Consider the following 13,801-nt stretch of genomic DNA (forward strand, 5'->3'; position numbering starts at 1 on the left):
AGATACACATTAGCTTAGCATCAACTTACAGAATATGGGTCTTCATTGCTCTACAACTTCGTACTTTTATATCTATGTAACCTTTGTGGTTTAACCGGGCCTCACTGATGAGTCTTGTGTAAAAATTGTAATCAAGGTATCTATGAGGAGATTATTTACTCTCAAAGCACACTTATGTAACAGGTCACCGTGTGGATGTTTTTTTTTAATGAAAATAACTCTTTATAAGTTTGGTGTATCCGAAGCGGTTTTCTTCATTTCCCTTCAACTGAAACGCTCAAACCAATGATTTGAATGCCAGGGACGTCTTGATACATCAAAACCTTAGTAGCTATATGAACGAAAGGGTCGGGAAATAATAGACATCTAAGGTCCATTTTTGTCGAGTAGGCTATTTCTTAATTTAAAAAAAAAACAAATGTGTAATAAATCATGTCAGTACCGAGTATCGTCTATTTAGCTGATGGTAATCTGACAGCCAAAGTCATGTAACTCTGGAGTGACAAAAAGTATTGATATTCAAACAAGAGTAGAGTTTTAATTAATTCCACCTATCACGTAAAAGAGGGAAGAAAGATACCAGAGGGACAGTCACAAGTCATAAATCGAAAATAAACTGACAACGCCATGGCTAAAAATGAAAAAGACAATCAGACAAACAATAGTACACATGATACAGCAAAGATACTAAAGAATAAGCAACACGAACCCCACCAAAAACTAGGGGTGATCTCGGGTGCTCCGGAAGGGTAAGAAGATCATGCTCCACATGTGGCACAAACTGTGATTCCCGTCTATAACAATGATACATTATATATATATTAATAATGTATACATGATACATTATATAGATATTAATAATGAACACGCTAATATTTTGTATCAAGAATTGAACACCATATCCTCTTTTATACTTTACCAATCAAAAAGCACGAACAGTGTTAATTAAATGGATGCGATCTGAAAAACATCTTCATTTGCATCAAAAACGTGTGGTAAAAAAACCTAACTTAAGCACAGAGGGCTACGGAATAAATAAAATCATCCCTAGTTAACAAAAACAAAAATGCTTGCCATTCGTAGAACTTGAATTTAATTTCTGACCTATGTTTACCAAAAAAATATAGATAATCTAAAATACACTTCTAATTATCAAATGCATGATTTCGCATCGTCATAGGCATTATGAATACCATTGTTATTTTCTTGGGGAAATACGTTGTTGTTAAAACGTTCAACCAACATGCTTTCTGTATGCACATCCCGGAATATTTCTTTTTCAGTTGTCTTCGATTTGGTTTGATAAGACGGTTTTTTATTATCTTGTTTGTTGTTTGTTGTCTCCATTTCATCACAACTGTTTATTGTTTTGTCAGAGTCAGCATTATTGTTGACGTTATCTTGTAAACTACTGGTTACATGCCGAGATTGAGCAGCCTGTTGCTTTTTTGAATCATTTTCCGTTTTTAATTTTGGCGTCTGCGGTTTTTCATACGAATGACATTTTGTGTTCCTGTCTTTTTGTAGCGGTTGATACACATGAGCGGTTGGTCCATCAGACGCGCAGGAATTTCCGGTCCCCGGATTAACAGTCATCGGATGATCTGTCACTGCTACTTCATAGCCATGTGAATGTTTTTCCCAATTATCCTGAAGTGTATGGTAAGGATGGAGATATTCTGTATCGTTTTGAGTAGCAACGTCTGAGTTTGATGAAGACGTTGAACTGGTATTCGTGTGTGATAAAGCCGTTGATGGAATAGCCTCTAAATTTTTAGCATCATGTATTGTTTTTAATTTTGGCGTATGTGGTTTTTCATATGCTTGACCTTTCGTATCCCTGTCTTTTTGAAGCTGTTGATACACGTGAGAATATTTATGGTTATTAGCTTCTTCATCAGACCCGGAAGAACTTTCGATACCGTGATGAACGGTTACTGCTGCTTCATACCCATGCGAATCTTCTTTCCAATTATCCTGAAGTGAATGGTAAGGATGGAGATATTCCGAATCTTTCTGAGCAGCAACGTGTGAGTTGGAAGAAGACGTCGAGTTGCTTCCCATTTGCGATAACTTGTCTTGTAACTTTTGTCGTTCGTCTTCTTCAGTTGCAAAACACGCATCAAGGTAACCTGTATCATCAATTCCAGTACTTTTTGTAACAGAATGGCTATCTTGTGGAACAAAATAACTCTTATCATCTGATAGCAAGTTCTCGTCAATTTCGTCATAGAAGCCACTATATGGACATTCTGTTACTTGTTCTAATACAAGATCTCCATTTACAAGCATTTCTTTAGAATGTTTTCGCTTTCTGTATGAACGAAATAAATGACTCAAACCAGTCACTATAACAACACCAGCAATACAGAGCGTATAAATCAACCATTCCATGTTGGAACTTCCTACAATTGTAAACAAAGAAAATTTCAGACATAACACACACAAAAACTCCTGGTCAACGGCTTGTGTACTTTTTATATGCTTTCGTCATGTTTCTACATTTTCTAGTAAACTATAAAATCGATTCTGAGACCAAAACTGAATTTCTATTGAATTTATTGACCGTATCATGGGTTTTTTTTCAATCAAATTTGTGTCTACATCAAACTGATTGACTTGTTTAGTGACTTTTTTAAAAGCTAACTATTACACTATTTACTAATAAAACACCAACGATTGTCTACCAAACTGCATGTGTTCAATACACTGTAAGCATGCACATGGATATATATAACTATGCGATCATGAATTTTCAAAATACAACAATGAATAATCTGCAAAGCTACAATATTTCTAAACGTGTATCCGATGTTCGTGAAACTAATAGAAGATTTGTGTTTTTACACAAAGTCATTTTAGAATATCACCATTTTGTGTTAGCGGTCAAATTACTTTTCCCTGAACTGATCCCCTTTATTCTAAATGGTATTTTTGTCTAGAGGCAGTGATGAGTTAATGTCGACATATTTTTCTACACACAATATGCATAATATTTCGTGAAAATGCAAGACCATAGAAAATATCAAGCCCTCTCACGAATGAAAACTGCTAGTCAAGAAGTGTTTGAACATTTTGGAATTATGTCAATAAATGTGTTAACTATTAACGTCAAAATACAGTTAATCAAATATCAAAGATAAACCTTATCATACACATGATACATAATCGCTCGTAGTCTTGTCAAAAATGAATATACAAATGTCATTTATCATGAAGAACACATGACACCTAATCTCAATGCTTTATCAATATGTAATGACGGGCAAATACATTTAATGTTACCTCCACTGCTAATAGAGTTCGGCTCCGTAGTAATGAAGACATCATTAGGAACATCGGTAACATGTTTGTCAGTTACAATTTTCCTCGTCGTAGTAATTTCTACAATGATGTCAACAATATCTTTATTTTCCCTGCATAGCAGCTATATACATTGTGTTTTAGAATCATAATTTACATTGGTAAATTAACTAAATAGCCTTTCCAGAATCTATTTAGCATTATGAGTAAAGTTTTTTTTTGTACCTCTTACTTACATACGTCATTTAAAAACTGGCATTGTTAATCTTAACCTTTATGAGAATGACAACATTCAGTATGGTTCATTTGCAGTTACTTTTTTTTATGAAACTTGTTTAACCTTTACTTCGTTAAGCTGTTTGTGTCTTTATTGGGTTTTTTGGGGTTTTTTTTCATTTTTATCTTTTCAGTGATAAGTTCAGTGTATTTCAACGCGATTAATCGAAATATTATTTCTTCACAGGAATATGACAATTGTTTTCCATTCGTTTTAAATGTTTGAGACATTTGTTTGCCTGTTAATAAGGAACTTTCCGCTTTGAATTTTCCTTAGAGTTCGTTTTTTTTTTAATTTTCTTTTTTCTTCAACAATGTGCTTGCACTTCTAATTTAGTTATTGAAAATTCTAGATCTAAGTCAGTGATAGTTAGACTATAGGTTGAAGTTACCAATGGACATATTAGAATGATAGAACGTAATAAAGGTACAAGACGAGACGTATAGAAGGAAATAAAGAAAAAAGAAAACTAACAGACAAACATTCGTCAATATGACGAAATCCTAAAATGACAACTAGGGGCGACATGAATACTCCAGCATAAATAGTCCCATCATAGATACTTAGATTAAAATTCTTTACGCTAGCAATGCAAGCGTTTTGCCTACAAATAATTCGATAGTTATGCTCGAATATTTGTAAATTATTATATCACTTGACTCCGCTGAGAAAGGAAATTATCAGTCAGCAAGATCAAAGGAAATTTCGTAAAATAGCGATAAAACAAATTATCGACACTCTATTATTATTAATAAATTGTTGCAAAATTATTCACAAGTTATGAATTGACGGATCTTAAGGATTGAAATAAATTTTACCATCCAGTGTCAAATATTTCATGCATATTCAGGTCCAACCTATAGCTTTTGTGAGGAATGTATTTTAATATACTTATTACTGTGTATAACATCTATCTGTTGTGTTGTAACATAAACACCAGTAGACAATATGACTGTTTGAGTACGTCCTTCAGAAGAATTGCCTATAATAAGATAAATTACATTTTTATCTAAGTACTTTGCAACGATTGGATTTCTATTAGAATAAGATGATCAAAGTATTCAGTTAGTATTCATTCTTTTGTTTTGCTCGCAGTATGATGTCTATTTGGTATTTGATTTTGTAAGATCTATGTCAAACAAAATATACAGTGATAACAACACGATAAAAAAATCGAATACCAAAATATTTCCTCGGAGTTCGGTATTTTTGGGATTTTACTTTTTGTGGGGTTTCAATGCTCAAAATTTAATTTCTCATGTCGAAAGCAACACGGTTGGTGTCATTTTAATCTATCTGTAGATTGTTATCTAATTAAGATTTAACATTACCTGAATCTGTAGTTGTTTCTATTAAAAAAGGTGTCTTTGGAATGCATCCAACCGCAGCATCGCAACTGAATGAATATAAAAAAGAGTGTTACTTCTCTACCAATCTTTTAATTTTGGGTATAATAATTTTAAATGTTATAATCATTCCTTGGAACAAATCTTGGTCTTAAACTTTAATCATTACAGGTCTTTTGACTTATCATTTCAAAAGAAAGGCACTAACCTTCTAAAGCATTATTTCATACTTTTCAATTTTTCAACAGTGGCACCCTGTATTATAATTATCCTTGCTTATGTTGCATCTGCGCTAAATCTTTACGAGGTGTACTGATTTATACCTTAGTTTGTTTTCGTACGGTTTGTTTAGAAGTTGTAATTGGCTTTGATACAGCGTTCAGCAAGAGAGTATTGAGTTCTCTTGAATGGGTAGTTAGTGTAAATATTTCAGCGGTGTGACATAATTATCCAATATGATTGGTTGTACTCAAACATATTAACTCCGTCACACCCTTCATGTGGTTGTCGAAAGCCAGGAACATATAATATCGTTGATATCTTTGGTTAGTGTCTGCCATGTTTGTTTTTCGTTCATTTTTGTAGTAAAAATCACACAATTTATTTTCCTTTTTTTTTACCTGTTTTACAATTTATCATTCTAGGGCGATGTGAATTATAAGCTTACTGTATGGCATTGATTTTTCTTATTGTTGAAGACCATACTTGATATGGTTCTTAAGTGTTTCTCGTTTCTCTTTATATAAAGATTATATAAAGGTTTTTACCATTAAATGATTTTTACACTAGTCATTTTGGAGCCCTTAATATCTTGCTATTCGGTGTGAACCGCGCTCCGCGTTGAAGACCGTATGTTGACCTTTAATGGTTTACTTTTACATATTGTGAATTGGATGAACAGTTGTCTCATTGGCATTCATACCACATAAACTGATACCTATCAATATTAACAGTCATTTCGTCGAATGAATATGTATATCATTGATATGCATGAGGTACTCATTCCTATCTCCATTTTATATATACAAGAAGACATACCTTTGAAACTGTTCACAATTGCACTGTGCTATACACTTGTAACCAAACATATTCTCTTTACATGGTTTACATTGACCCCCAGCTTCAGCACTCGTTCCATTTATGCATTCTGTCCAAAGAAAAGGTACATGCTATAATGTATACATGTTGTGTGAATTATAATGTATACATGTTGTTTGAATTATAATGCAAAGGTTGCATTTTAAAAGACTTTGATAAAAAGGATTTCTAATGTGTCACAGACGATAGAAACTACGTTTTAATGTCGTAACTACAATCCCGTCTACTTTTCACCGCATGTGACCAACCGAATTATACATATTACCGGATGTGTACTTACATTGGCAATATGACGGATGCCACATGTAAAGCTTACCCTTGCAGAGTACCTCAACCCCCCCCCCCCCTTTTCCCCAAGTTTTGATAGGATCTTTAGTTTTCTATGTTATGTTTTGTGAACTATTGTTTGTCTGTTTGTATATTTGATAAGATATGACAAATTGCATGATTGAAAGAAAGGCATGCACAAGAGTAAATTTGCCATATAAGACTTAAAGGTGTTTGATTTTATCAAGGATTTGTATAGTAAGTCTTACTATACAAATCCTTGATTTTATTGATGGAAAGAAAAACGTACAGTAATATCAAAAAAACATCCTATCCAGTAAGCTGCTATTTCAGTAAAGTACATTAATATTTCATTGTTATTGCTTTTAGATTACAATCATTGTCATAAGTAATAAATGCTTTCAATATTTTCACTGTATTTAATTCGATGAAATCAAATGTAGTGTTATGCCTTTTTGGATGAACAAATGAAGTGGACCTGAATTTCAGTTATTTCAGTGCTATTTTACATCCTGAGATACAATGACGGCAAATTAAAAACAAAATAGTTGAAGATAAATATTCCGAGGGATGGTTATAATTTTGATTTATTGTATCATTTGAACGTGCAAGTCACTTAAAACGGAAATTAGGCAAATAACAGTTTATCATTATGAATGACATTCAGGATGGTTTGCATTGTTGTCTACTCGTAACAGGAAGCATTTATTTCATTAAATGAATGATATTAATTAAAAGTACTTGACCTCGTATGTTGACAAACGATCATTATAGAGAAAATTATTATGGAAAATAGTACATCATAAGTACCTGAGCTTGAGATACATACTGACACAACAGCGAATATGGGTAAAACAATTAACACTAATAAGATCTAGAGACATAAAAAAATGAATTCGAAACTATCTACAGTTCCTGATAAAAGAGGGACGAAAGATACCAAAGGGACAGTCAAAGTGAAACTCATAAATGTAAATTAAACTGACAACGACATGGCTAAAAAAGAAAAAGACAAACAATAGTACACATGACACAACATAGAAAACTAAAGAATAAACAACACGAACCCCACCAAAAACTAGGGGTGATCTCAGGTGCTCCGGAAGGATAAGCAGATCCTGCTCCACATGTGGCACCCGTCGTGTTGCTTATGTGATAACAAATCCAGTAAATAGTCTAATTCGGTAGGTCACATCCATAAAAGGGATAATATGATCAACGATAGCCGGGTATATACGTTGGGATCTGGATTGGGTTTACAGAACAAAAAGTAATAGGCACAACAAGGCATAAATCTGAAATAAAAGTGACGAATACGAATAATGCAAACAATTACAGAGTAGAACATAAGTTGGTGCTTATTATATGTATCACATGTGAAGAATAGAGATTAACAATGGCGGATCCAGAACTTTTCATAAAAGGGGGGGGGGCTGACTGACCTAAGAAAGGCCCACTCCAGTCATACTTCAGTGATTCCCGATATAATCAACCAAATTTTTCCACAAAAGAGGAGGGGCCCTAGTCCCCCTGCATACGCCTATGAATAATGGGGAGAGGGGGTGAAGAAAATGATCTATAAATTTCAGTAATACAGAAATAAAGTACCTCTCATTCAGACCCTTAACATTTTATGCATGTGTGTCAAGCTGGGCGATAGTCAAAAATCAGATGTAAAATCGTACCGCGTATGCATTTAACAAAAACTAGCATAGATCGGCCACAATTTATCAACAACGAAATCATCAAACGCTTAATCTCGCATGTACAAAAAGTATACAATTTTACGTACCGTCAATAGAAAAAAGAAAGAATGAGAACACACAAGTCTAACAAAATAAGCGATACACTACAGATAAATTTTAATAAAAAGTTAACAATCTGATGAATAACAATATGGAATCCACAATAATATTGGGAAAATTGAAAATTTTATAGACATCATGTTCCTTTTCAATGAATATATCACAGACTCAGACGTGAGCAGAACTTGTCAATGACGTAAACATAGACTAATAAGGATAAGTTATTTGAGACGTCACAATGTGTGATGAGGCGTTTAATATCAGACTTCATTTCTTTAAGTATTGATTTGTCTAACAATGAACGGCAAAACGAACAAAATGTTATCTGTTTTCCGGGAATTAATGTCGCCGCTCGACATATTGTAGCTCGATATTTTACTATATAAGTGAGCAGAAAATCCGATAATCGAAACACATGTATAACACTTACGTTTACAGACGCCATTTATCTCTTCGTGGTTGGAGCAGCAATTTGTAGCTCTGAAATGAAAATTAAATTAAAAAGCATGATTTAGTTAATATAAAGCTGCACTTGAAGTAATTTAGTTATTTTTTTTAGAGTTATAACATTTAAAGTCCAATGTCGTTGTAATGAATCGCCCGTACAACCTATCGACCTTGAAAAGATGCAGAATTGCATATCAACACGTAGCCTCTTAAATTGAATTAATTATAATCCATATTTCATATACATGTAGGATGATAAACAGATTGCCTATTGGATTGTTTTCGTGGTTTTCTGCTCTCGTTTATTTTACATAACAGGCCGGTGGATATATTTCATGCATATTTAGGACGAGAACAAATAAGATATTTCATCAAAGGATATTTTTTTTCTTCACAAGTGGGTGAATCGACCGGCCAGGGTCGAATACTGAAAAGTTAAAAAAGAGATTGTAGTTAAGCTGCAGACATTCTGCATTTAACCTTTTTATGAATAAAGGAGTTTTTTGTTTCTAAACATACAGACAGTATGTCATCATCCAATTGAAACAGACGTGTAAGTGTATTTATACATTCCTCTAGCCAAAGATATTTTGGATAAATTAAATGCTTTGGAAAATTTCTTTGAACCTTCCATAGGCATTCACCAACGTTGCCGCTGCATGTTTGACGAACGTATTTTGCAAAAATACTAAGAACTGAACACACAAATTTCAGTGCGTTCAAAGTTCTGCTGAGGAAAAATCATAAATGAACACTTTTAACCTACGACAAAATTAAAGCCACAAGGTTCTAACTATTAACTGGTAATATCTTCCTGATTTACACAACAAACTTTATAGATCTAGTTTTTTATACTGCAACTGGTTGTGTTTATATCCTAAATATAGTACCACAGCTATATTTTGTGCAATGTCAATTTCAGCATGGATCACTTTTTCTACAATCAGATGTTCATTTAAGAATTGAATGTTTCTTTTTGTAAATTCATTGGGATTTTAAAGCGTTGACACAAGTACATTTTGTATGAACCCTATGAAATTACTAAAAGAAGCATTCAATACTTATAATTACATTTTTTTGGTATGACCATGAAAAATCGATTTTTCTCATTTATTTCTTTAAATAACCGGTGCACTTTTTTTTTGTGATAGCACATGTCATCATGAATGTTGAACTTTATTGGGATATAAAGGTGAATTCTAGTATGACGCACAAGCGTTGTTATCCAATCAAAATAACGGATTCTTTTGAAACATACATGTAATGTAATTATTAAGGGATGATAATAAGTTTGAAATTAAATTTTTAATTTAAATACTATTAATGTAATAATTAATGAATGGCTATTATTCATTTTGAATATATTGAACCATAAAATTAATTTTTGACTCTTCACATTGAATGTGAATGTGAAGAGTCAAAAATTAATTTTATGGTTCAATAAATTCATAATAAATTATTGCCATTCATTATGAATAAATTTCTATTAAGAATAAGGCTCAAAGAACTTTTTATATTATTTATATTAACAATAACAACGTACACACATGTTGGCGTATGAATATACAACGTCAGAGTGGGCATGCGCCATAAAAATTGACAACATTGAAATTAAAAGTAATACTTTTAACCAATCAGAAGACAGTATATATAAATACACCAAATTTATCAATTTTAAGTTGCAGTATAAAAACAATATTAGGTCAATATCAGAAAAATATAAACTTTTTTGTATTCGCGGCGCAAAGCTGGGGAAGGGTTCCCAGTTTCTCAGTCTCATACAAATTAATTTCATTTTATTTTTTACGTTGACCTAATACTTGTTTCACGTATATATATTTTTTTATTTACGCATACTTCGATTCTTTTCATTTTTGTCCTGGCAACTATACAGACGTTCGTTATTAAATAATGTGACATCTTTACTATATATTAATAATGGTCTTAACTATTCTTTCATTGCATTGGATTAGCAACGTTTCTTTGAGGGTCATAATGTCTCTGTTTGCATTATGTAAAAAGGAAATTGTGTTTCCAATACTACACTACACTCTCATACAAAATGTTTCCTGTTCCGATGAAATTATCTTTCGATAAAACCAGTACCTGGCATAGATTCAACGATATCTGTATATATGGGCTCTTGCCTATGACGGGAACATATATAGCGAATTTGGTGGGTTGAAAGTGTTTGTGAACGCTCAATATTTCTACTAGAGTACTCACAGTTAGGGACGACATCAAAAGATCGATGTAGGATAAAAAAACTTAAATCAAATAGTTTGGGGGTGGGGGGGGGGGGGTCAACATTGCTGCAAGTTTTGTTAATCTAAAATCGATTTTACATATATCCCTATTGGTCAATCAATTTTTCCCAAATTAAGTTAAGAGGGGGGTGTGGGGGTCAGTGAAAAAACTATGTGAATGAAGTTTTTTATCCTTCATTGAACTTTTGATGTCGTCCCTTACTGAAAGCTTATGCTAGTTCGAAACCAAATTTAAACTTTATGAATTAATACTTTTTTCCACGAAATTTTCATCAGAATACCTCAAACAGATTTAGTGTACATCGATCATAATCAGTTTAAGAAAACAGTACCTCGTGCATTGCTTAAATCAAGTTTTGGCAGTATGAATGGATATGATAATTGTTAAAATCTGGTTTGCAACACAGACATGTTGAGTGTTTCGTAATAGATTTTTGTTTGTTCGTAAAACTTGATGAATGATAAAAAGCTTGAAGCATTTATATATTCATTGGTTAACCTTCTGGTACTAATTACATGTACTTTATTTAAATAGACAACAAGTGTTTTTATGCTTTGTTTTATCGACTACTGGTAAAATCTTTTGAAAAGACTCGTATGTTTCTTTACTCTTTTGTTCCTTTTCATTAGAGTTTCTTTGTTATTTTGCAAATACATGAAAATGGAATCTTTTCAGTTTTGTGTTAATCTTGTATGAAGATAATGTTTTTTTAACATTTGGAAAAGTCTTCTTTGTTACTTTTTCAGTGGTGTTTATGTAACTTTTCATTGGTGGGAGATGGGGTATATTACTTTTCAGTGGGGAACAAATGGCACTTATATAGTTCGATGATCAAATCCGATGCCTCGGGTTGGGAGAGAAATATGCTCTTTGCACATTAAAGAACACATGCAACATCTTTCCGAGGGGTTCAGGGTAGTTGAAATTTCACATCCTTTAACCCAGTCGATATACCTCTCAGAACCTACTTATTGTGTAAATTTGTACTCGTCCTGAAAATGCATGAAAAAAAACCTGCCACTGGACGTTAGGCACAATCAATCACATACGCATTTCTGTTTCCGCTTCGCTGATGAAGGTATTTTAATTAAAGCGCTGTGGACAGTAGAATTTCGTCCACTATAGCTTGTATTATTTTATAGAGTGTTATTTTAATTTGTTAGATATTCGAACGCAGTCTTACCCTGAAGTGGCATTTTTACAAAATTTACCATCAAGTTGTAAAGAATTTCCAATTCCAAATATTAAAATAAGTATTACTGTATACTCCATTTTTTATTTCAAATTTAGCTTTGATACATTGATCACCGGAAGTGAATGTATAGAAGTGCTTTAAATCATTCAATTGCGGAAGAACATCATGCATTGTCATTATTTATTTTATTTTTCCGTCCGCGTGCAAAATGTTATTCTACCTTATATATAATTGTATGAAGCTGAACATGTAAAAAAAATCGTTTCAAAAAGCTTTATTTCTTATCGCATTTAAGGAATGACTAATATTTTCTTTTCTGTCTATGAAGAAATAACCTAAAAATGTTGTGCATACTGAATGGCCCGCGATTTTTCGTTTTTTTCGAAAAAGACAAACAAAAAAAACAACAGTTGTTTTTAAGGACAAAATCACGGAAAACGTTTGCGATGACAAAATTATGTCTATGAGATGATACAAAAAAACTTTAAGTCAATCAGAAGACGTGATCGATTTGCTTACAGTCTGACATTGTTATGTAGTGTTTTGTAGACTGTCTCAACGTTATTATAACTTTGATTTGAACGAGTATCTTCAACCTCTGCATGTTTTTTGTGTATTAGTGGTGTTTACTTGTCAGCGGGTTTTTTAACGATTTATTCCTATTTCATAGAGTCCAGTGAACTTCCTTTACGTTCCTAAATTTATCTTTTATTTCTTCACTGATTGAGAAACCTTGTTAAGATTAATTATTGAAAAGGGGGACGATCGGAATATAAACAGCTAAAAACATCGCCACCTATTCGAGTGATAGGTGCATGTAAGTCAAGAGTCGTTAAACTTTGTTGTATTGTTATAGCTATCATTTATAGGTAGTTTAGGAAGGGTCTCGGTGGCTTTCTTCATTTTCGCCTTCTTAAGTTTTCATGCCATTCTTCTCTTTACTTCATTATTTGTGATTATTATTATCTATTCTTTATATCTTAATTATCACCTTTATTCTTTTTGTTTTCATCATTACGCTCTTTTCTGTAAAGTCCTATCAGATCGATATTTACAGTTGTTAACAGATATAATAGTCTCAATCAAATTGATCAATTTTTCTTGACTGGGGGGGGGGGGGGGGGGGGGGAGAGACTGTAAAGGTTCACCTTATTGAATAGACACTTGTCAATTGTTGAAGACAGTCTGTTGACTCCTATAGATGTTTTGTCGTTGGATAGCTGTCTGATTGGGGATACTCTAAATAACTTTTTATTCGGGCATAAAAGCATGAACCGTTTTTATTTAACTTTTATTTGATGATATAAAAACTAAAAGCTTTACGAAAATAATTAGTGATCACTTTTAAAAATATATATATACATTTAACAGAATCGGAAATTAATTTAATTTCTTTTTTAAAAGACACTAGAATACACCCGCGAAATCGCGGGCATATGCAGCTTGTAAACAGTTGTAGGATAAATTTTTGTAAAAGATATTATGTCTGGAGAATTTCATATAAGGTATCAAAAGCCCTCTCCCTTTTTTCCAAAGACCGTTATTTGTTTCCTTTCTGTTAAATTTAATTATTTTCGTGTTTATGGCCTTATACCACAATTATTCTTCCCCTTTGCTACAGTGCATTTTTTGGTAAAAGTCAAATTAAATTAAAAATTTGCACCGCTTAAAACATGAAATAAATGAAACTGGTTATAGACCATTATTATTCTAATAAAACATGCTTCTAGGACAACCCATCCGTGCTTTTCATTTTGGGAGCCCTATTAACATG

The 13,801-nt window shown here is 32.7% G+C and overlaps 1 protein-coding gene across 1 annotated transcript; it reads right to left on the minus strand.

The window, feature by feature from the left end:
- Positions 1-1,070: 1,070 nt before the first annotated feature.
- LOC139527748 (uncharacterized) lies at positions 1,071-12,220 on the minus strand. Its single transcript, XM_071323388.1, has 7 exons — positions 12,016-12,220; positions 8,548-8,597; positions 5,965-6,073; positions 4,912-4,976; positions 4,479-4,562; positions 3,286-3,384; positions 1,071-2,405 (listed from the first exon to the last, which is right to left on the minus strand). The coding sequence occupies exons 1-7, from the start codon at positions 12,102-12,104 to the stop codon at positions 1,153-1,155; spliced, it is 1,749 nt and encodes a 582-aa protein (XP_071179489.1). The 5' UTR covers positions 12,105-12,220; the 3' UTR covers positions 1,071-1,152.
- Between the last annotated feature and the right edge of the window lie 1,581 nt (positions 12,221-13,801).

This window comes from Mytilus edulis, chromosome 6 (genome assembly GCF_963676685.1).
Source record: "Mytilus edulis chromosome 6, xbMytEdul2.2, whole genome shotgun sequence".
NCBI classification, from domain to species: Eukaryota; Metazoa; Mollusca; class Bivalvia; order Mytilida; family Mytilidae; genus Mytilus; species Mytilus edulis.